The sequence below is a fragment of the Spermophilus citellus genome, assembly GCF_964194105.1.
Source record: "Spermophilus citellus genome assembly, chromosome: 13".
Lineage (NCBI taxonomy): Eukaryota > Metazoa > Chordata > Mammalia > Rodentia > Sciuridae > Spermophilus > Spermophilus citellus.
The window spans coordinates 15,022,108-15,044,747 of record NC_138193.1 but is presented as its reverse complement, the minus strand read 5'-3'; the positions used below and the strand labels follow the sequence as shown (position 1 = coordinate 15,044,747).

Below are 22,640 nucleotides of genomic sequence, written 5' to 3'. Positions count from 1 at the left end.
CAAAATAATTAAAAATAAATCTGAAGTATAAATACTGTTAATGAAATAAAATGATCAGTATATACAAATGGCATGATTATGAAAAAACCCAAGGAACAACTAAAAACTTTTAGAAACGAGTTTAATAAGTGTCTAGTTTCTGAAGAACTATGTCAAATCTGAAAAAATAATTTTTCTTGAGTAAGACAAATTTACTATAACATTTGATAAAGAAGAGAGGTTTATATACCCTAACAAATATCAAACATACTCTTTAAGTGGGGAATAGTTAAATAGCACAAGGGATAAGAAGCAGAACTGTTTATGTAAAGAAAAAAACAAACTTGGGATCTGGTAAAAGTGCCTTTTACTTGCTCTGTTGCCCAAGCTGGCCCCCAAACTCACAAAGCCCCTGCCTCCACCTCCCAAAGACAGGGGATTCTAGGCATGTGCCACAGCACCAAGCCATTAGTTAAAATAAGACAGTGAGTTAACCATTCAGAAAAAAACAAGGTCAACTGATAAAAATATTTAAAAAGTTTTAATATTTGTACAGCCCAAAATAGAATTAAAAACATAAATATTAAGTAAAACAATAAAATCTTTACAAACATGGATCTCACTTTTGGAAAAACTTGAGTATATATTCATGTATACGTTCCCTCACACATCTATAATTTAGCATAGAAAAATGCCAAAAAGGTTTAAGATGAACTGTAGGTACAGTTACCCTGAAGAATGACATTACTTAAGACTTTTTTTAAAAGTTAGTTTGAAAGTTATCAAACACATGCCAAAATAAAGATAATAAAATAAACTTCCTCATGCTAACCATGGAGGGTCAACCAGTTTCATCATTTGGCAATTTTGTGATTCTGAATCACCTCTACACTCTCTTCACAACTCACTCCAAAAACTTGAGAATTTTAGAGCATATTCCAAACATATTTCTGAAAGGCCAAGGTTCGTCGTCGGAGATTAAAATGCACACACACAGATAGCAGTGACAAAGATGAAGCACTTTACTGCAAGCTGGTTCTAGCTTATATAGAAAGTGAGAGTCAGTTATCTTAAACCAGGAAGCTCCCGGGGCCAATCATAGTAAAGGTCAGGTCATCATCTTACTGTGCACGCACGCACGTCCCCCTGCATAAGATTCATGGGGGGCACGAACTGTCTAACGTGGAAGACAGAAGGACCAATTAGAAGGTTTTCAAAACAACTTGTTATCCGCCCACTGGCAACTTGCCTGTCGCCAGGTTGCATTAGGGGCTCCTTATCTGAAAGGCCTGGGGAGTTCTAGCTGCCCAATGGCAATTTGCAGTTCTCAGGGAGACTCCCAACAATTTCATCTGCAAATATTTCCATATCTATTTCAAACAGATAAATGATACTTTTTCTTACCAATTATAACTTCATTATCAACTTGACAAACTTACTTCATTAATTTCAACTAGTACTCAGTCAATATAGAAAGTTTCCAAACTGTCTAAGAAGATGTCTTTTTATGCCAGCTGTGGTGGAGCATGCCTATAATCCTAGCAACTGGGAGGGCTGAGGCAGGGGGATTGAAAGTTTGAGGCCAGTGTCAGTAATTTATCAAAGCCCTAAGCAACTTAGTGAGACCCTGTGTCAAAATAAAAGTTTTAGAAAGGGTTGGATATGTAGCTTAGCGTAAAGCACCCCTGGATTCAATTTCTAGTACAAAAAAAAAAAAAAAACGAACCTAGAAAAATAAATCTGAGAATCTAATATATCACAGCATATAAAGTAGCAAAGCAACACAGATATGAAGGCAAACAAATTCACAGAAAACCCAGGGGAAAAAAAGTATGTATTAACATTCTTGTCTCCGTCAAGATGGAGTTTCAAGTCCATGGAAAAGCTTCATTAGTTGTAAGCACAGCAAGCAAACATCTTAGGTATTCTGGGGAAAACTGACATGGAAAGGTGCATAATATATATTTTTTTAAATGGGCCACTACACTATATATATAATGAAATTCTTACTTGCCTAGGAGCAAGAGTACAATTTAAATGTATATATTTCCAAAAGGAAACAGAGGGAAAATATACAGTGTTTATCACTGGATGGTAGATTTGATGAGACTGACTTTATAATTTTCAACAATGATAATTTATAATTTTCAACTTATGAACCTAAGTAAAAAGTTGTAAGATAAATATTTTTCTAACTATTTCTTCAGGATGTACAGTCGCTTAAAATATTTTAAGCAGATTATTTTATACACAAAGCTTCTTTTTTAATAGTTTTCTCTAAAGGAAGTTATTTCATTTCCCTAAAGAACAAAAGTCAGTTTGCCTATTCTGGGTTTATGTAATATGTTGTTTTAAACATAAAAACAAGCTAAGATTTCTAAACTGTATTTATGATTTTTTAAAACCACAATGAGACTTTAAAACCTCAACATTCTGGTTAACACACATTTTTAATAAAGGATATTATGCATATAAATGCAGTTCTCTCCTTTGGTACAGTATCCTTGTAAATAAAACTTGCAGATCTCTTTTCTCTTTTCCAACTCAGCATCATGATCAAATTTACATTGATCTCCCTGTTCAAAAAAAAAAAAAAGTAAGAAATGAAAAAGAAACAAAGAAACATTTGAACTTTATTTCCTCCATGGGGTTTCATAATGGAATTATGGTCCTTCTCTTCAGTCTTTAAATAATGAGCTAATTATAATGTAAACGATCTCTTAGGTTCCCTGCCCAAGCAGTGGACATGGCTATGTGCAGTGAGGCAGCAGAGTGAGCAAGGCCTCAGAGGACACTGCCCACTAGCACTCACTATTTCCAGCTGACTTTCCATGGGATCTTATTTAGCCTCTTGGTGCCATATATAAAGTGGGGATGATAACAATAATTACTTGGTAAGGTCACTATATAAGGATTTTTTCATATTCATTGTAGTATTTGCCACACTGACAGTACTTGCCACAAATATTAACATATTCGTTAAATAAAATCTGATTTCTACAAATTGTGATAATGTTGTCCCAGAATATAATTAAATGAGATCCAGTGTACTGTAATTTCATACAAGATATATTTTAAAGAACTAGTTTTATGGGGCTGGGACTATGGCACAGTGGTAGTCCACTTGCCTGGCATGTGTGAGGCACTGGGTTTGATTCTCAGCACTGCATATAAATAAAAGTCTATCAACAACTAAAAAAAAAAGAACAGTTTTATTATGATTATGTGAGAAATGAAACAAAAATTAACCTCTCCCATAAAAGACTTTAAATGTTAAATATTATTTTGGAAGTCAGAATGACTTGTGACACTCTTTACACATCTTACCTTAATACATCTTCCTTCCAAGAAGTATTTACAGATTTGCTTTCCTTTGTGTTCCACGGTGTGCTGGTTAATAAATTCCTGAGTCATCACCTTCCATTTTTTCCCTGGTTTACTATACTGCAAGAAAAAGTTTTATTTAAATGAAACATATGAAATATTAACAGGTATTAAAAAATATATAGTTAAGTGGGTCTGGACAGCAGTATAAACTGACTAATAAGGTTAATCAAGATTGAATATTTTGATACTATTCATTTAACTGGAGGGAGAGCTATTTCTAGTATTCTGCTTATTGCTACCACTGATTGAAAAGAAGCTACTTCTATTTTAATAAGAATGTAATACTTATATTTTTAAAACAAAATTATAAAAAACTCAAAATATCACAATAATACTGTTTTGGCAAAGATGCCATAAAATATGCACTTTCATATACTGCTAGTAGTTATGTCATAAAAAAGTTAAAATATCCATATTAGAGTCAGGGGCCAGTCAGAGGGTAGTTCAGTAGTAAAGTACTTGCCTAGGATGCACAAGGCCCTAGGTTTAATCCCTAGAACTGCAAAAACAAATACATTAATAAAATTACATATTGTTTAACAAATAATTTGTAGTTTTCAGGATTATACTGAAGGAATTCTCAGAATGGCAAATATAGATTTATCTATAACAATTATTACTAAAGAACTACTTACATAATAACAATAAACAAAACCAGAAACACTCAACACATCCCAAAGTAGGAGACAAGTCAAATATATTATAAATACATTAAGGTACAGTCATAATTAAATCATGTGATAGAGACCTTTGTGATATAGGAAATGCTTATAATACCTTATGAAGTGAAAAACTGATCCCAATTTTAAAATAATAAATAAAGGCAAATAAAAAAAGACTCAAATAAAATACCTCTACATTTTAGTGTCTGTATTTGGATGGTGGGATTAGAGGTTTTCTAAGTATGTGGCTTTTCTGTATTTTCTTTAAGGGAAAAAAAAAAGCAAAAATGAGCACAAATAAACTTCTTCTCCTCTTAGAAAAAACAAGAATTATTACCTTTAAGCTTATAAAATTAAGAAAATACATTAGGAAAAATTATGAAAAAGAATCCAAGTACTTTTTCTTTTCCTTAGTTCTCCCCAGTCCTCTATTCAGTGTAAAAATATTGTGTAAAAACAGTGCATAAAAGTACTAGGTAAATCAGACACAGTGGCTCATGCCTATCATCCCAGCAGCTTGGGAGGCTAACCCAGGAGGATTATGAGTTCAAAGCCAGCCTCAGCAGAAGTGAGGCACTATGCAACTCAGTGAGACCCTGTTTCTAAATAAAATACAAAATAGGGCTGGGGATGTGACTCAGTGGCCAAGTGCCCCTGAGTTCAATCCCCCATTCCATAAACAAAAAGTGCTGGGTAAGAAGGCAGAATATGGTGCTGAGACAAGCTGAATATAATGAGCTACATGCATAAACTTTATAAAATAATTCTGTTTTTCAAGCACCTACTGTGTAATGTGTCTTGTACATCATAGGTATTTGCTCTTTGATTGCCTTCCCTCTTTCCCTTAGTTTGCAAGATGCAGTACAATCTATTGAAAATAATTGCAGATCAAACCCATGAAGCAAAAGATAGCCAACTAAAATCTGATCCTCAGCACTCACTGCTGATATTGGGTTTTACTATCAGAAATCTGAAAAGGGCACAAGAATACCAAATAACCTAGAGGTTCGTTTTAAAAATATAAGTATACTCAACTTGCCCCAGGAAAACACGATGAAATTACTTCTACTGATAAAATCATTTAAAATATCTTAAATTTGCGTAAATTTGATTCATAAACATTTTTATAGTTAGGCATGGATTCATTTAAAACAGTTGAATATAAATGACTAGCTCACACATGCCTTCTGTACTAAGAATTGTGGCTATAATAAAATAATCAGCCACAGAGAGTACATCATGCAAACTTCTATAAGCAAGAATTAAGAATTAAGTCTGAAGTTGAAAAGCAAAAAATTAGCTGGTCATGGTGGCACATGCCTGTAATCCAGCAACTGGGGATTGGGGGCAAGGCAGGAAGACTGCCAAGTTCAAGGTCAACCTCAGTAATTTGGTGAGAGCCTAAGCAACATAGAAAGACCCTGTCTCAAAATTTAAAAAATTAAAAAGGGTTAGGGATGTAGCTCAATGGTAAAGTGCCCTTGGGTTTCATCTCCAGTACCAAAAAAAGAAAAGTGAAAAAGTAAGTAATCTCACACACACACACATACACACACACCCTGAAAATGCAACAAATTGAATTTATGTTTCATTAATAACTCCCTCTGTCAACATTACTTTCCAATACTGCTTCATTATTTTAATAAAGGATGTGGACAGATTTATCTAGTTCTGTAGTTCAGTTTAAATAGGTACAAAATATCTCAGTAACATTAACTATAGGCATCTTGGCTATAATACTACAATCAAAGTACTCTGAAAAATCCTAACATTAGCAGTTAACAGCTGCTAACATCTCTTTAAACAGTATACTAAGAAGAACATCTTAAGAAATCTCTGCCTATAACCTTTAAACTCATAAATGAGGAAAATAAACATTTTCAAATTACAACATATAGTTCATTTAATGTTGCAGCTTTAAATAACCTACTCCTGACTCCGTATAATGCAATCATATCTCAATAACAGTGGCAAGATCTAGTCCAGAGAGTTGCTATGGGTTGAAATATATTCAGATTTCAGCTCAACACATACTTAAAAAAGAGCTACTTCATGCAAGGTATATAAGTTTATCCTTCGAACCATTCACATTCTCTTCTCTTCCTTTCAGTACCTTCCACTGTAAAAAGTAAGTTGATTTACCATTGCTTCCCTTCTTGGTCTTGCTCCATGTTGAGCTGTTAGCAGTTTATTGGTATTTTTTTATCTGGGGAAGAGGACTCCTAGGGAAGGAATGCCAAGGGAGGACTAATGGGACACAGTTTTGCTTTGAAACATCTCAATTTTACTTTAAGGTTCTTTCCCACATACCAATTTTATTTCTAGGTCACCTAAATTTGTACTTCTATTCCATAATCATAACTGCTTAAAACAACTCTCGCTTAGGGGAAGTTTATTTATACTCCTTTAATCTGAGCTGGACATTTTTCATTTATTAGGAGAGAGGTGTTAAAATCATAATGCTTTCTTTGCAACCGAATATATTTTTGTTATTATTATTTTTTTAGTTGTAGATGGACACAATACCTTTGTTTTTATTTATTTTTACATGATGCTGAGGATCAAACTCACATGTATGAGGCAGGTGCTCTACCACTAAGCTACAGTCCCAGCCCCAACAAGCAAATATATTAAGAGATAGGAAAGCTCCACTCTTCCTTAAATGTAAATTCTCAGTACCTCTTGAAAGTCATCCATTCCTGAAAAAACACCGGGCCCTTTATTGACTCTTCCTCCACGGTCTTTTCGTTTGATTTTCTTCGGCAAACCACGTCCATGACTAATATTAAAACTTTTAATCCTCTGTTCAGTACCTAAAAAAGTTAAAATGTACTTCAAATATTATAGAAAAACAACATATCTAGAAATCTATTAGTTTATGAGGAACAGTATATTTAATAATTTAATAATCTACAATATATATTGCATCCTTTTATTTCTCCTCAGGTTCCATGAAAAAAATTTAACTGAATCTTTACATTTTACCTCCTGGGTACTGGCTCTTGTTTCTTTGTTTCCAAAGAGATGTTAACAACACAGGAAGCAAGGAACAAGAATATTCATAGCTAGAGAAGTCAACGCTAGTATTTTTTCTTTTAATTTTCCTTAAGACAAGATAATTAGACAGCATTTTTTGTTTTCTTAAGCCTTTCTGTTTTAAAAGAGAGGTAAGCATTATATTCATATTTAAGGAATACAACATAGATATCAGTGGATAATTTGGAGTAAACCAAATTTCTATTGATAATTTTGAACAGATATATATCTCCAACTAAAAATCATACTGGTTTTATGCTTTTGAAAATTTTGGTACTTAAAAGTACTTAAAAAGATACTCCAATTTTTAAAAATTTTATGTTAGGATGGTACATTATTATACAAAGTAATTTCTCATTTTGCCAAAGTCACACTGAAAGTGATCTAATATCTTTAAAATCTATAATACAACCAATAAACATCAAAAAAACTTTCAATTTCATTGACATAAGTCAAAGAAATTAAGACTGTGAAAAATAACATAACAATTTTCACCTCAAAGAATAATAAATCTCTGTTGGTAGGACTTAGGAGAAATCTGAATTTTTACCCACTGATGAGGGCCTTGTAGTTATAAACTGGTACATCACCTTTTGGCTATCCACTTGGCATATGAGTCAAAAAATCTTTAAATGTGTATCTGTGTCTTTTGACTTTGCAAATTTACTTTTCATAATTTATTCTTAATTTATTCTTATGTTTGCCAATGTTTTCTGAGATATGTACAACTAAGTTTATCACAGGGTCATTCACAGAATTGGAACAATACAACTGGTTGCAACTTGTATCCTACGTAATCACTGTACTTCCACACATACCTAACTATTTGTTAAGGCAAATTATGGTACATCTATTTAATTGACTAGAACACAGGTGTTAAAAGCTATCCATTAACTTTAGAGTAACTGAGATATAATTCACAGTCAAGGGAGGAAAAAAACCAAGGTACAACAATATGTATAGGGGTTTTTTTGTGTGTATGTGTGTGTGTTTGTGTGTGTTGTGCTGGGGATTGAACCCAGGGCCTTGTGCATGTGAGGCAAGCACTCTACCAACTGAGCTATATCCCCAGCCCTGTACAGTTTCTTTTTTTTTTGGGGGGGGGGTTGAAAATAATGGTCAGAAAAATTCTGGAAGAATGTTGGCCCAAGATAATTATACTTATTATCTTTGAGTGATAGACATTCAAATTATTTTTGATTTCTGTCTAATCACTGCTAAATTATCTTTTCTATACAAGAAAAGTTTTCTGCATTGACCATATATTGTTTTCACAACTTAAAGGAGAAGACATGGAAGAAGAAAAAAAAACAGAAATGCTCAGTTCTTTAAAAGGACAAAGAAGGAAGAGCTTGAAAGGAAAAAACCCATATGAAAGTGATGAAAGAGTTTTCTCCATGTTACTCATCTTCCCAAGTGAGATTGCTACAAATGGACTCCAGAGACACATTGATCTGTTAAGATAGCCTGCATGTAGATAAATTCCTTTCCCTTTAAATCAACCAAGCCTTGATTCATATTTTTCAAAGGAATTTTGCTAGAAAATCAAGAAAAAAACAAAGCCATAGAAATAATCAAATTTATTCATAACTGACTCCTTTATTCAAAGATAAGGCAGATCACTACTTCACCTCAGCCTCGTCTTGCTCTAGTTTTCTTGAAGCAGATAGATCAACAAGCTGAAACTTTCTGTGTGTTTATTTTTTTTCAGTACTAAGGCTTGAACCAAGGGTCACTCTACCACTGAGCTACATCCCTGGTCCTTTTTATTTTGAGTCAAGGTTTCACTAAGTTGCCCAGACTGGCCAGGAACTTATGATCCTCTTACCTTAGTGTTCTGAACTGCTAGGATTATAGGCATGCACCACCATGCCCAGTTTAACTAGCCAGTACCTTAAAGCTGATTTAAGCCTTCCATGACCTAAAGTTTCTTCATCTATTGTCTCCAGCTACCAAGCTACCAACTTGTATTGGTCTCTCCAGGGACCAGATACTTCAATATAGTGATAAACTGGTGATCACTGCAAAAATTTCTTAGATTATGTTCATATTTTCAATCTTAAAGGCTTCATAGCCCCATGTACATTTACCTAGCAAAGATGATCACCATATTTACAGTTCCCAGTATTGTCTTTATTGGTCTAAAATATAAATAACACATAGGTTAACAAAGATAATATCAAATAGAAGGAGAGAATATAAGAAAGTTTCATTATATGTTTATACTTTTAAATTATTAGAACATCTTTATAGTTGAAATATTAAGATATCATACAGATTGATTTGTAGCCTGAAGGCTTACATAAAAAGGAAACTGGATCTGGGTACCATAAGAATTAGCAAATCTTGAGAAAGGCTAAAACATTTCTCAATTTTTAATCTACACCTTGCTGTTTCAGTAAGGCTCTCATATTCTAAAAGACTAATTTCAGACTTACCTTGTTGAGCTCCTTTCAGTCTTGTTTTTTTCCCTGATTCTTTAGAAAATGATGACCCTAAAGAAGTACTTGAGGTTTCTTTAGCTTGTCTGTACTGTTTCAGCTGATTGGCAAAATCTTCCTCTGTTTCCTGACTGTAGCTACCAAAGTTGTCATCACTGTAGCTACCAAAGTTGTCATCACTGTAGGCACTGTACTCGTCATACTCTTTACTTTTAAACTTCTTGTTATGTTGATCCTTCTTTGAGGTCATGTAGCTTCCTGATATATGTCCATGCTAAGTGAAGATGGACAAGCATTATATGAATTTTTCAGTTATATACAGCAATTGACAGTAACACATGATGTCTTTTCTCCCCAGCAAATTGGGAGAAAAGACAGTTATTAATTCTGTTTCTTTTTTTTTTTTTAAGAGAGAGTGAGAGAGGAGAGAGAGAGAGAGAGAATTTTTTTAAATATTTATTTATTTATTTTTTTAGTTCTTGGCGGACACAACATCTTTGTTGGTATGTGGTGCTGAGGATCGAACCCGGGCCGCACGCATGCCAGGCGAGCACACTACCGCTTGAGCCACATCCCCAGCCCCTCTGTTTCTTGATTCGTATTTCCCTCTGACACTATTTAACATGAAATTCCGAAGGCTAAATGCAACTCTGATGATATTAAATGTTATGGTCTTCCTTCTTTAGCTTTTATTTTCCATGTTCTATGTCTCAATATCCATATGCACAGGAATACCTAAAATCCACACCACCATACACAAATTCCTTCTCAAAAAAAAAGAAAGAAAGAAAGAAAGAAAGAGAGAGAGAGAGAGAAAGAAAGAAGAAAGAAAGAAAGAAAGAAAGAAAGAAAGAAAGAAAGAAAGAAAGAAAGAAAGAAAGAAAGAGACTTTTGAAAATTAGGAAAAGACAGTAAAATCATTTGGGGAGGTATAGCAAAATATGTACATATTCTCTTGGCACTGAAAAATTCTCAAATGACATTATGCTTAATAGAAAACTGTATGTGTGGAAAATTTTGGAAAATGTTTATCTAAGGTCTAATAGAAAAACAGAACTTTCCCTAATGGTGAGAAAGCTCATCATTAGAAACTGTTCATTGTAACAAGCATTCATTTTATTGCTTCCTTACTAAAGCTTGGGAAAACAAACAAAAAGTACAATTTAGTACTATAAGTTTATTTAATAATAATGTCCAAGTCTATCTCTTTCATGTCAGTATTTTTATTAATTCTATCATATCCTGACAATTTTTTAATCAAGCAAGAAAAATTGCACATCATTACAACTTGAAGATCTAGAAAAGACCAGACCATGCATCATCTTTAGATTAATGAATTTTAAATGTGATATATATTCTAATATTTACCTAACTTTACCTAAAAACATGTTTTTCAATTTTTAAATGAAGACAATTTAATAAAACTTAGCAACCTCAACTATAAAGCAGGCATAGAGAAAATACAGAAATAACCCTAACAAACTAGTAATTTGGTTTCTAAACTAACAAGCGATTAGCAACATCAAATTAGGAGAAAGAATAGAGCTTTTATAAATAAAAGTAATGGCATCATTACTTTCCTAGCACAAAATTAATAATTTTTATAATGAAGACTTTGTATGACACAATAGATTTAAGATATAAAATCACATTGTTTCAAATTGTTTCATTTAAAACATTTCAAATAATTTTTGAACTTAAAGAAGCTGATGTCACCTATCTTCAAAATTTAATTCTGCCCTATTTTCTAATTACATATGTTAAAGTACTGTGACATGCTGTAAGTTGAACTGTCTCCCCAAAATTCTCATGTGGAATCACTAACCCCCACTATCTCAGAATATGACTATTTTTGGAGGCAGGGCCTTTAAAGAAGTAATTAAAACAATGTGGCTTTAAGAATGGAATCGAATCCAATTTAACTGGTGTCCTTATAAGAGGAGGAAATCTAGACACAGAGACCTTGGTATGCTTGTGCACAGAGGGAAGATCACACAAAGCCAAGCAGAAAGAAGGTGTCCATCTCCAGACCAAGGGAAGAGGCTGAGAACACACCCTTCCCCTGTGTCCTCAGAGGAAACCAGTCCTGTTGGCACCTTGAACTTGGACTTCCAGCTTTCAGACTGTGACCAGTCCCAGCATATATGGCAACACTAGCAAATAAATATGCAATATATTCTTTATTTTCAAGGATTTAGAATTTGCAGCATACCCCTGAAAAGACATTTTTCAAAATACCATAAAAATAAAATTTTTGAAAGTTTTATTTTTTCCTTTAAAAGGCGGTACCTCAAAACCACAACCAGTTTCCAAATTAAAAAAAAAAAAAGGAAATAACAAGTGATCACAGTTTTGGCAAGGATGTGGAGAAGTTTACATTACTAATGGAGCTCTAAATGTTTTTCTCTGCTGAAAATAGTTTAGCACTTCCTTATAAAGTTAAACATAGAATAACCATATGAGGGTTTTCAAAATGGGGGACTAGAGGAGGTCGCTTTCCTGGCTGCTCCATGGGGTGAAACCAAGAAGGTAGACAGGCAGCTTCTCAGCAAGGTGGATAAATTTTAAAAAGGGTGGGGGAACTTTATTAGAATTAAAAACTGGATATTCAAGGCAGATCAGGGACTCAGGAGATTGGATATAATAAAATAAGGAGAAATCCCCAGCAGCACAGTCACTCCTGTGGCTGGGTCAGAAGCACCAGCCAGAGAAGTCCCTCCACAGCACAGTGGAGTGATAAGGGAATTAAAGGAACTTGCATTTTAGGGAGCACTGAGATCAGGGACACTGTCTGACTAAACTGAGAGGTGCACTGCACAACATCCTAATGTGGGAAGGAGCCACCATCTTTCCAAGTGGCCTGTGGAGCACAAAGGAAGGATCCATTTTGCATAGGGGACTAAGAATTGGGTCCCTTACCATAGGAGTAGATCCCAGGAGTACAGTCTTCTAGCATGGATAGGCAATTACTCAGCCTTGGAGGCGTGCTGATTTAAAATCTCCAGAACAAGTGACATTCAACAAAGGGCCTGGAGCCCACCTTAGCATAAACCCTGCCTCCAGGAATCCCACCTACAGGATTACCTCTCTCCAGCAATCTGGAGGGTGGAGCATCATACTCCAGATGATCCCACCTAAAATGGATGAGAAGCTGAAAATCTTTTAAACTGCAACAGAAAGAAATTTTTTTAACTGTTCATTGAGATTTTCTCTCTCTCTCTCTCTCTCTCTCTCTCTCTCTCTCTCTCTCTCTCCCCTCTGTTTAATTGTGACCTTAATGGTTCATAGATATTTATAAATACTCATTTTTTTTCCATTTCTAGCATTTTTGAAGCCAGTTATTTTTCATGGATCACTCTGTCAAGGACTAGGATGTTTGATTAGTATATTTTAGTTTTGTTTTATATCTTTTATTTTTAATTTTTTTAAATTTTTACTTTATTTCTCTCTGACCTGTTTTCCTTGATTCTCTTTCACTCTTTTCTTACACTAACAGCCAATTTCCATTGTTGTTGCTTTCAGTCTTCCTTTAATTTTTTACTTCTATCTTCTCTAGTCCTCCCTCCTTCATCACATCCTATATCACTTCTGTTCTCTCCTTGTCCATCATTTAAAATTATAAACGCTTTTGCAAAATTGCTATTTTTATTGTAGGCAATAACTGATCATATAATTTGTTTACTGTCACAATTAATAGTCTAGATGCCATAGCAGCAACTATTTGGTTTAATACTGTATATTGTTTGCTTTGTTTGTTGTTATTATTTGTCTCCCCCTAAACAGTGAGGTACTAGAAACCCTCAGGGACACTAACAGATCCATACTGTTAGATGGGTAGCCACACAAACAACAATAAAAAACAAGGGAACAAATCATCCCCAAAAAACCAAGATATTCTAATAACAGAATCCATCCATACCACAGTATAAAAAAATATCATAGAAGAAATTTAGAATGTACATAGTTAAATTGATCTGTGAAGTAAAGGACAATATACGGAGAGAAATAGAAAATACAGAAAGTGAAAGATCACTTCAATAAAGAGAAATTCTGGGGAAAAAACAAGCAGAAATCCTTGAAATTAAAAATTCAATTGAAAGCATCACCAACAGACTAGATTACTTGAAAGACAGAATTTCAGGGAATGAAGACAAAATATATAATCTTGAAAACAAGGTTGACCATGGAGAAATGATGTTAAGAGACTATGAACAGAACTTCCAAGAAATATGAGATAACCCAAAAAGAACAAATTTAAAATTTATTAAGATAAATGAAAGCTCAGAGATACAAACAAAAGGAATGTACAATCTTTTCAATGAAATAATATCAGAAAATTTCCCAAACGAAAGAATGAAATGAAAAATCAAAGCTAGGAGGCTTACAGGACCCCAAATATGCAAAATTACAACAGACCCACACAAAGGCACATCATTATGATAATGCCTAACATACAGAATGAGGATAAAATTTTAAAGGTTTCCAGAGAAAAATGACAGGTAACATTTAAAGGGAAACCAATCTGGACCTCAGATGATCTCTCAACCCAGACCCTTAAAGCTAGGAGGTCTTAGAATAATATATACCAAGCTCTGAAGGAAAATGGATACCTGCCAAGAATACTATGCTCAGCAAAATTAAGCTTAAGAATTGATGATGGGCTGCGGATGTGGCTCAAGTGGTAGCGCGCTCATGTGGCATGCGCGGGGCACTGGGTTCAATCCTCAGCACTACATTAAAAAAAAAAAGTAAAATAAAGATGTTGTGTCCACCGAAAAACTAAAAAATAAATATTAAAAAAATTATCTCTCTTTTAAAAAAAAGAATTGATGATGAAATAAACTATAAACTTTCCATGATAAACAAGTTAAAAGAATTCACAACCAAAAAGCCTGCACTGCAAAACATAATAAGACATTTCATGAAGAAGAAATGAAAAATAAAAGTGAAAACCTGAAAAGGGAGGAACTACATTAAAAGAACAGTGAGTCACTGGAGAAACTAATTCAAATTAAAAACCAGAAATAAATTAAAATGACAGGGAATAAAAATCATATCTCAATAATAACATTGATAGTAAATGTCCTAAATTTATCAATCAAAAGACACAGACTGGCAGATTGGATTAAAAACAAGACCCAACAATATGCTGTCTCCAAGAGACTCACTTCATGGGCAAAGTCATACACAGACTGAAAGTAAAAGGATAAGAAAAACATCATTCACATGGATCTCATAAACAAGTAGGGGTTTCTTTCTTAATAGCTTTATTTTATTTATTTATTTTATGTGGTGCTGAGAATCAAATCCAGGGCATCACACATATTAGGTTAGTGTTCTACCGCTGAGCCACAACCCCAGCCCCACAAGTAGGGGTTTCTATCATCATATCAGATATGATGGACTTCAAGCCAAAGTTAATCAGAAGGGACAAAGAAGGACATTTCAACCAGACATAACCATCATAAATATTTGTGCCCCAAAGAATGAAGCATCTACATACATCAGAAAAATCCTTCTCAATTTCAAGAAGCAAACAGACCACAACACATTAATACTGGGTGACTTTAACACACCTCTGTCACCACTGGACAGACCCTCCAAATAAAAACTAAATAAAGAAGCGATAGAACTAAAAAAAAATATATAATTAAGACTTAACAGACATATATAGAATATTTCATCCATCAATGACTAAATACCCAGTGACTGAATACACTTTCTTCTCAGCAGCACATGGATCCTTCTCCAAAACAGATCATATCTTAGGCCACAAAGCAACAATTAGCAAATACAAAAAAAACAGAGATAATACTTTGCATCCTATCAGATCATAATAGAACGAAATTAGAAGTCAATGATAAAATTAAAAATAAAATCTACTCTCACACTGGAAACTAAATAATATGCTATTGAATGATTACTGGATAGCAAAAATTATTAGTGACATAATAAAAAATCCTTAGAGGTAAAGGAGAACACCCGTACAACATATCAAAATCTCTGGGACACTATGAAGGCAGTGCTAAGAGGAAAGTTCATGGCATTGAGCTCATGCATTAAAAGAATAGAAAGTCAACAAATAAATAACCAAAGCCCTAGAAAAAGGAGAAAGCAACACCAAAACCAGTAGAAAACAGGAAATAATTAAAATCAATACATAAAATTGAAACAAAAGAAACAATCCAAAAGATTGACCAAAAAAGTTGGTTCTTTGAAAAGAAAAATCAATAAAATTGATAAACCCTTAGCCAAACTAACAAAGAGAGAGAGAAAACTCAACTTACTAAAATTTGTGATGAAAAAGGCAATATTACAACAGACACTACTGAAATACAGATGATAATCAAAACCTATTTTGAAAATTTATACTCTTAATAGAAAATCTTGACGATATCAACAAATTTCTAGAGGCATATGACCTACCCAAACTAAATCAGTAAGACAGATCAACTTTAAGCAACAAAACTGAAGATACCATCAAAAGCCTACCGAGAAAGAAAAGCCCAGAACCAGAGAGATTCTCAGCTGAGTTCTACCAGACCTTCAAAGAAGAACACCAATTCTTCTCAAATTATTCCATGAAACAGAAAAGGAGGGAACCCTTCCAAACTCATCCTATGAAGCTAGTATCACCCTGATACCAAAACCAGACTAAGACACATCAAGGAAAGAAAATTTCAGACCAACATCCCTGATGAACATATATGCAAAAATTCTTAATAAAATACTGGCAAATAAAATGCAAAAACATATTTAAAAGATAGTACACCATGATTAAGTGAGGTTCATTATATATAGGAATGCAATTGATTTATGAGTGTTATAAGTGATGAGTCAATTGAAAGAGAAATTAGGAAAATGATCCCATTCATAATAGCCTTAAAGAATATAAAATAGTTGGGAATAAATCTAACAAAAGAGGTAAAGACCTATACAATGAAAACTACAGAACACCAAAGACATTAAAGAAGACCTTACAAGATGCAAAGATTCTCCAAACACAGAGACAACCCCACATAAATACAGTATCTCATACTAGACAAGAGGTTCCATAAACACACATTGGAGAAAAGATAGCCTCTTCAACAAATGGTGCTGGGGAAACTGGAAATCCATTTGTAATAAAATGAAGTTAGAAGGGCTGGGGATATAGCTCAGTTGGTAGAGTGCTTGCCTTACACGCACAAGGCCCTGGGTTCAATCCCCAGCACCACAAATTTTAAAAAAAATGAATAGAGCCTTATTTCTCAACATGCACTAACCTCAACTCAAAGTGGATCAAAGGCCTAGGCATTAGACCAGCGACCCTGTGCCTACTACAAGAAAAAGTAGGGGTCTGGGGCTGGGGCTCAGTGGCAGAGCACTTGCCCAGCATGTGTGAGGCACTGGGTTTGATCCTCAGCACCACATTAAAAATAAACTAATTAATTAAATAAAGGCATGCTGCCCATCTACAACTATGTTAAAAAAAAAAAGAAAGAAAAAAAGTAGGCCCAAATCTTCATCATGTCTGCTTAGGATCTGAATTCCTCAAAAAGGCTCCTAAAGAGCAAGAATTAAAATCAAGAATCAATAAATGGTGGGGCCAGAGTTGTAGCTCAGTGGTAGAGCACTTGCCTAGCATGTGTGAGGCACTGGGTTCAATCCCTGGGCACCACATAAACAAATAAAATAAAACCATTAAAAAAAAATCAGGGGCTGGGGTTGTGGCTGAGTGGTAGAGTGCTCGCCTTGCACATGTGAGACCCTAGATTCGATCCTCAGCACCACATAAAAATAAATAAACAAAATAAAGACATTGTGCCCATGTGTAACTAAAAAAAATTTTTAAAAAGAATCAATAAATGGTATTATACTAAAAAGTTTCTTCTCAGCAAAGGAAACAATCAATAATGTGAAGACAGAGCCTACAGAGTGGAAGAAAATCTTTACCACATGCATATTAGATACAGCACCAATTTCCAGGATATATAAAGAACTCAGAAAACTTAACACCAAAAAAATAATAATAACCTAATCAATAAATGGGCTAAAGAATTGAACAGACCCTTCTCAGAAGAAGATATATAATCAATCAACAAATATTTGAAAAAAAATGTTCAACATCTCTAGTAATTAGAGAAATGCAAATCAAAACTACTTTAAGGGCTGGGGATGTGGCTCAAGCAGTAGCACGCTCGCCTGGCATGCGTGCGGCCCGGGTTCGATCCTCAGCACCACATACCAACAAAGATGTTGTGTCCGCCGAAAACTAAAAAATAAAAAAATATTAAAAAAATTCTCTCTCTCTCTCTCTCTCTCTCTCTCTCTCTCCTCTCTCTTTAAAAAAAAAAAAAACTACTTTAAGATTTCATCTCACTCCAGTGAGATGAAATGACAGTTATCAAAAGCAACAGTAACTGTTGGTGAGGATGTGGGGGGGAAAGCACATCCATACATTGCTGGTGGGACTGCAAATTAGTGCAATCACTTTGGAAAGCAGTATGGAGATTCCTTAGAAAACTTGGAATGGAACCAAATGATTGGTCAATCCAACCATTTGACCCAGCTATGCCACTCTTTGGTCTATACCCAAAGGACTTAAAATCAGCAATACTATAGTGAAACACAGCCACATCAATGTTTATAGCAGCTCAATTCACAATAGCTAAGCTGTGGAACCAACCTAGATGCCCTTCAAGAGATGACTGGATAAAGGAACTGGTATATACACACAATGGAATATTTTTCAGCATTAAAAGAGAATAAAATCATGGCATTTGATGGTAAATGGATGGAGTCAGAAAATATCATACTAAGCAAAGAAAGCCAATCCCAAAAAACCATAGGCCAAATGTTTTCTCAGATAAATGGATGCTGATCCATAATGGGGTGGGGAGAGCCTAGAAAGAATGGAGGAACTTTAGGTTAGGCAAAGGGTGGGTGGGGAAGGATTGGGGGTAAGAAAGATGAGAGAATAATATAGATATCATTACCTTAGGTACATGTATAATTGTAGAAATCTACATTGTGTACAACCTGAGAAATAAAAAAGTTGTGCTCCATTTGTATACAATGAATCGAAATACATTCTGCTGTCATGTGTAACTAATTAGAACAAATTTGAAAAATAGCCCTTCCCCCCCTCAAAAAAAAAACTACACTGAGATTTCATTTCATTCTCATCAGAATGGCAACTATCAAGAATACAAGTAACAATAAATGTTGGCAAGGATGTAGTGAAAAGGGTACTCTCATACATTGTTGGTGGGACTGCAAATTGGTGCAATCACTCTGGAAAGCAGTATGGAGATTCCTCAGAAAACCTAGAATAGAACCACCATTTGACTCAGTTATCCCACTCCTCAGCATACACCCAAAAGACTAAAAATCATCATACTATAGCCACATCAATATTCACAGCAGCTCAATTCACAATAGCTAAACTATGGAACCAACCTAGGTGCCTTTCAATAGATAAATGCATAAAAAAATGTGGTACATTCACACAATGAAATATTAGTCAGCCATAAAGAAAAATAAAATTATGGCATTTGCTAGTAAATGGGTGGAACTAGAACTGCTAAGTGAAATAAGCCAATCTCAAAAAAAAAAAAAACAAAAGCTGAATGTTCTTTCTAATATGTGGATGCTGACTCACAAAAGGCTGGTGAGGGTGGGCGGTGGAGGTTCACTGGATTGAACTCGGGGAATAGGGGGAGGGGAAGAAAAGGGGGTTGGGAATGGAAAAGACAGTAGAATGAACTGAACCTAACTTTTTCCTGCATTCCTATAAGAATAAACAACCAATGTAACTTCCCCCAATAATGGAAAGTTATACTTCACATATGTATGATATGTCAAAATACATTCTTTTGGACTTGATTCCAACATGGCGGCGGGCGAGGAGAGATCAAGTCTCTGACCTCTTCAGCTGTGCGGGCATAGGGAGTCGTAAACAATCTAAATTCTGTTTGCTCAGGATCACTAGGCAATGCTGAGCTGACGTGGATCTGGGGCGAACAGTCTGGGCCTCTCAGAACACACACTGAGCCCGGATCGGCTGAATTCAAGCTCCCGTTCGCCTGCTTCCCGCAGACAAACAGCTGTGACTCAGCACTAATCCATCCGGCTGAAACAACTGGTCAGCCCTTCTGATCCTATGGAGGTAAATGCCTACCGAGCCTTCATAGGTAGAGGCCACAGGTTTGAAACGGGGCTTGGGAGAGACAGTAAGGACCCACCCGTTGCATTGGTCACCCGGAAAAGAGAAACAAACTGTCTCCATTTGCAAGAGATACCACCATGGCAGAGAACTGACGTCACCAGACTGCGGTGGAGGAGATAACTTCATTGAAACCTGCGGCTACAGGTGTGTAATCCCCTAGCCTTCCCTCTCCACACATCGGGGAAACCTTAAGGGCCCCTCCCAGCTCTCCCTTAAGGGCCCCTCCCAGCTCTCCCGTGAGCGCAATAGCCAGACCAAGGGAATCAGACGTGGCGTGGGACCCACGGCGCGGAACTCCTGGCTACCGCTCCCACCAGTTCTGACAACTGAGGTCTCTTGCACCAGCTACCAGGGGCGTGGCTACCGGAGGGCAAGCAAAATTTGCTGAGGGTTCTCAGCCCTAAGCTCTACAAACTTAGGGTCTGAGGGAATGGAAAACAGGGAGAGTGTGCCCAGTTGTCCATGAAAACAGGGCTCCCGAGAGCAGCAGACCTGGCGTGTAGCCAGTATTGTGGTGAGCGGCACCCGTGAGAGGGGCCTGGCTAGAGGAAAAGTGGGGAAGTGACTAGACACAGGAGGAGGCCCTAGGCACTCAGGATTAGAGACTCGCCCAGTCTGGGAGGAGGAGCTGCTGCACAGTGATTGGTTCCCATGTATTGACAGGAGAAACTTGGCCTGGTGGGCACAGCGCCACCTACTGGAAGACAAGTTAATCAAACTCTAAGACTGCATTTATTAGTTTTTTTTTTTCTCTTTTTTTTGATTTGGGTTTTTTCTTTCATTTTCATTTTTCTTTCTTTTTGTTTTTTAATTTTTTTTTACAATTTTCTTAAAATTTTTTTTCTTCTAATTTTAATTTTAATTTTTTTATTATTTTTTTAAAATTTTTTTTCTTTTTTTATTCCCTTTTTTTTCTTCTTTTGTCTTTTCATTTCTTTTCAATTTTCTTATTCCCCCTTCCTTGAATTCTACCTACTTACTCTCATTCTCTTTAGTGACTTCTTCCCTTCCCTTCTAATACCTTTCCTCCCAAGTATCAAATAAATTTATAGGAGTAAACAGTAACTCAGCAGTCAAACAGAACAAGAAGTAACATGAGCAGCTTGAAAAAGCAAGGAAGAAAAGGAGTAAAAACAATGCAGGACAGCCTAAATATTCAGGAGGACCTAGAGTCATCAAAAAAATGGTCATATAAAGAACTCAAGGAACACCTTAGACAGATGGAATGGAACCTTAAAGAGGATACGAGACAGCAAATTCAAGCAGCGAAAGAACACATTGAGAATGAATTACATAAACAGATAAAAGAAGAAGTTAAGCATCTTTATCAGGAGATAGAGATTATAAAAAATAATCAAACAATAGTTCTAGAAATGAAGGAAACGATAAACCAAATTAAAAACTCAACTGAGAGTATCACTAACAGAGTAGAGCAAGTAGAAGCCAGAACATCAGATAATGAAGACAAAATATATCATCTTGAAAAGAGTCTAGCCAACTCAGAAAGGCTGGTAAAAAATCACGAGAAAAACATCCAAGAGTTATGGGATAACATAAAAAAACCAAACTTACGAGTCATCGGGATAGAAGAAGGTACAGAGATTCAAACCAAGGGAATGAGTAACCTGCTGAATGAACTAATTACAGAAAACTTTCCAGAAATAAAAAAGGAAACAGATATACAAATTGAAGATGCATACAGGACACCGAGCACACAAAATCAGAGCAGACCAACGCCAAGACACATTGTTATGAAGATATCCAATATACAGAACAAAGAGAAAATATTAAAAGCTACAAGAGAAAGGAGACAGATTACATTCAGGGGTAAACCAATTAAGGTTAACAACGGATTTTTCATCACAGACGCTGAAAGCAAGAAGGTCATGGAACAATGTATTTCAAACACTGAAAGACAATGGATGCCAACCAAGAATTCTGTATCCAGCAAAATTAAGCTTCAGGTATGACAACGAAATAAAAATCTTTCATGATAAACAAAAGTTAAAAGAATTTGCAGCCAGAAAACCAGCATTGCAAAGCATTTTGAGCAAAACACTACACGAGGAAGAAATGAAAAACAATAACCAAAACCATCAGTGGGAAGTGCCTCAGTAAAGACAGAGGGTGAGGGGAAAGATAATCATGAAGAAACAAACTAAATTTTTTAAAAAGATAAATAATCAAACATGGCTGAAAGTACAAACCATATATCAATAGTAACTCTGAATGTTAATGGCTTAAACTCTCCAATAAAGTGACATAGGCTGGTATCATGGATTAAAAAAACAAATCCAACAATATGCTGCCTCCAGGAGACACATCTGATTGGAAAAGACATACACAGGCTGAAGGTGAAAGGATGGGAAAAAATATACCACGCACACGGTCCTCGTAAGCAAGCAGGGGTGGCCATCCTCATATCGAATAAAATCGACTTCAAGACTAAGTTAATCAAAAGGGATAAGGAAGGACATTATATACTGTTAAAAGGAACCATTCACCAACAAGACATAACAATTATCAATATTTATGCACCAAATAATGGTGCTGCGACATTCATAAAACAAATTCTCCTCAAGTTCAAGAATCAAATAGATCACAACACAATAATTATGGGTGACTTCAACATACCTCTCTCACCATTGGACAGATCCTCCAAACAAAAGTTGAATAAAGAAACTATAGAACTCAATATCACAATCAATAACCTAGACTTAACTGACATATATAGAATATATCAACCATCATCAAATGGATATACTTTTTTCTCAGCAGCACATGGATCCTTCTCAAAAATAGACCATATATTATGCCATAGGGCAACCCTCAGTAAATATAAAGGGGTGGAGATAATACCATGCATTTTATCTGATCATAATGGAATGAAACTGGAAATCAATGATAAAAGAAGGAAGGGAAAAC

General features: G+C 35.3%; 1 protein-coding gene across 1 annotated transcript in view; it reads right to left on the bottom strand.

Moving 5' to 3' along the window:
- Nucleotides 1-22,640, bottom strand: part of ZC3H6 (zinc finger CCCH-type containing 6) — a 72,694-nt gene that overhangs the window by 16,291 nt on the left and 33,763 nt on the right. The window contains exons 4-7 of the mRNA XM_081264038.1: nucleotides 9,503-9,779; nucleotides 6,708-6,841; nucleotides 3,307-3,423; nucleotides 2,444-2,555 (exon numbers count right to left, since the gene is read on the bottom strand). Coding sequence (XP_081120164.1) covers nucleotides 2,444-2,555; nucleotides 3,307-3,423; nucleotides 6,708-6,841; nucleotides 9,503-9,779 — 640 coding nt within the window. The remainder of the gene's footprint in view (nucleotides 1-2,443; nucleotides 2,556-3,306; nucleotides 3,424-6,707; nucleotides 6,842-9,502; nucleotides 9,780-22,640) is intronic.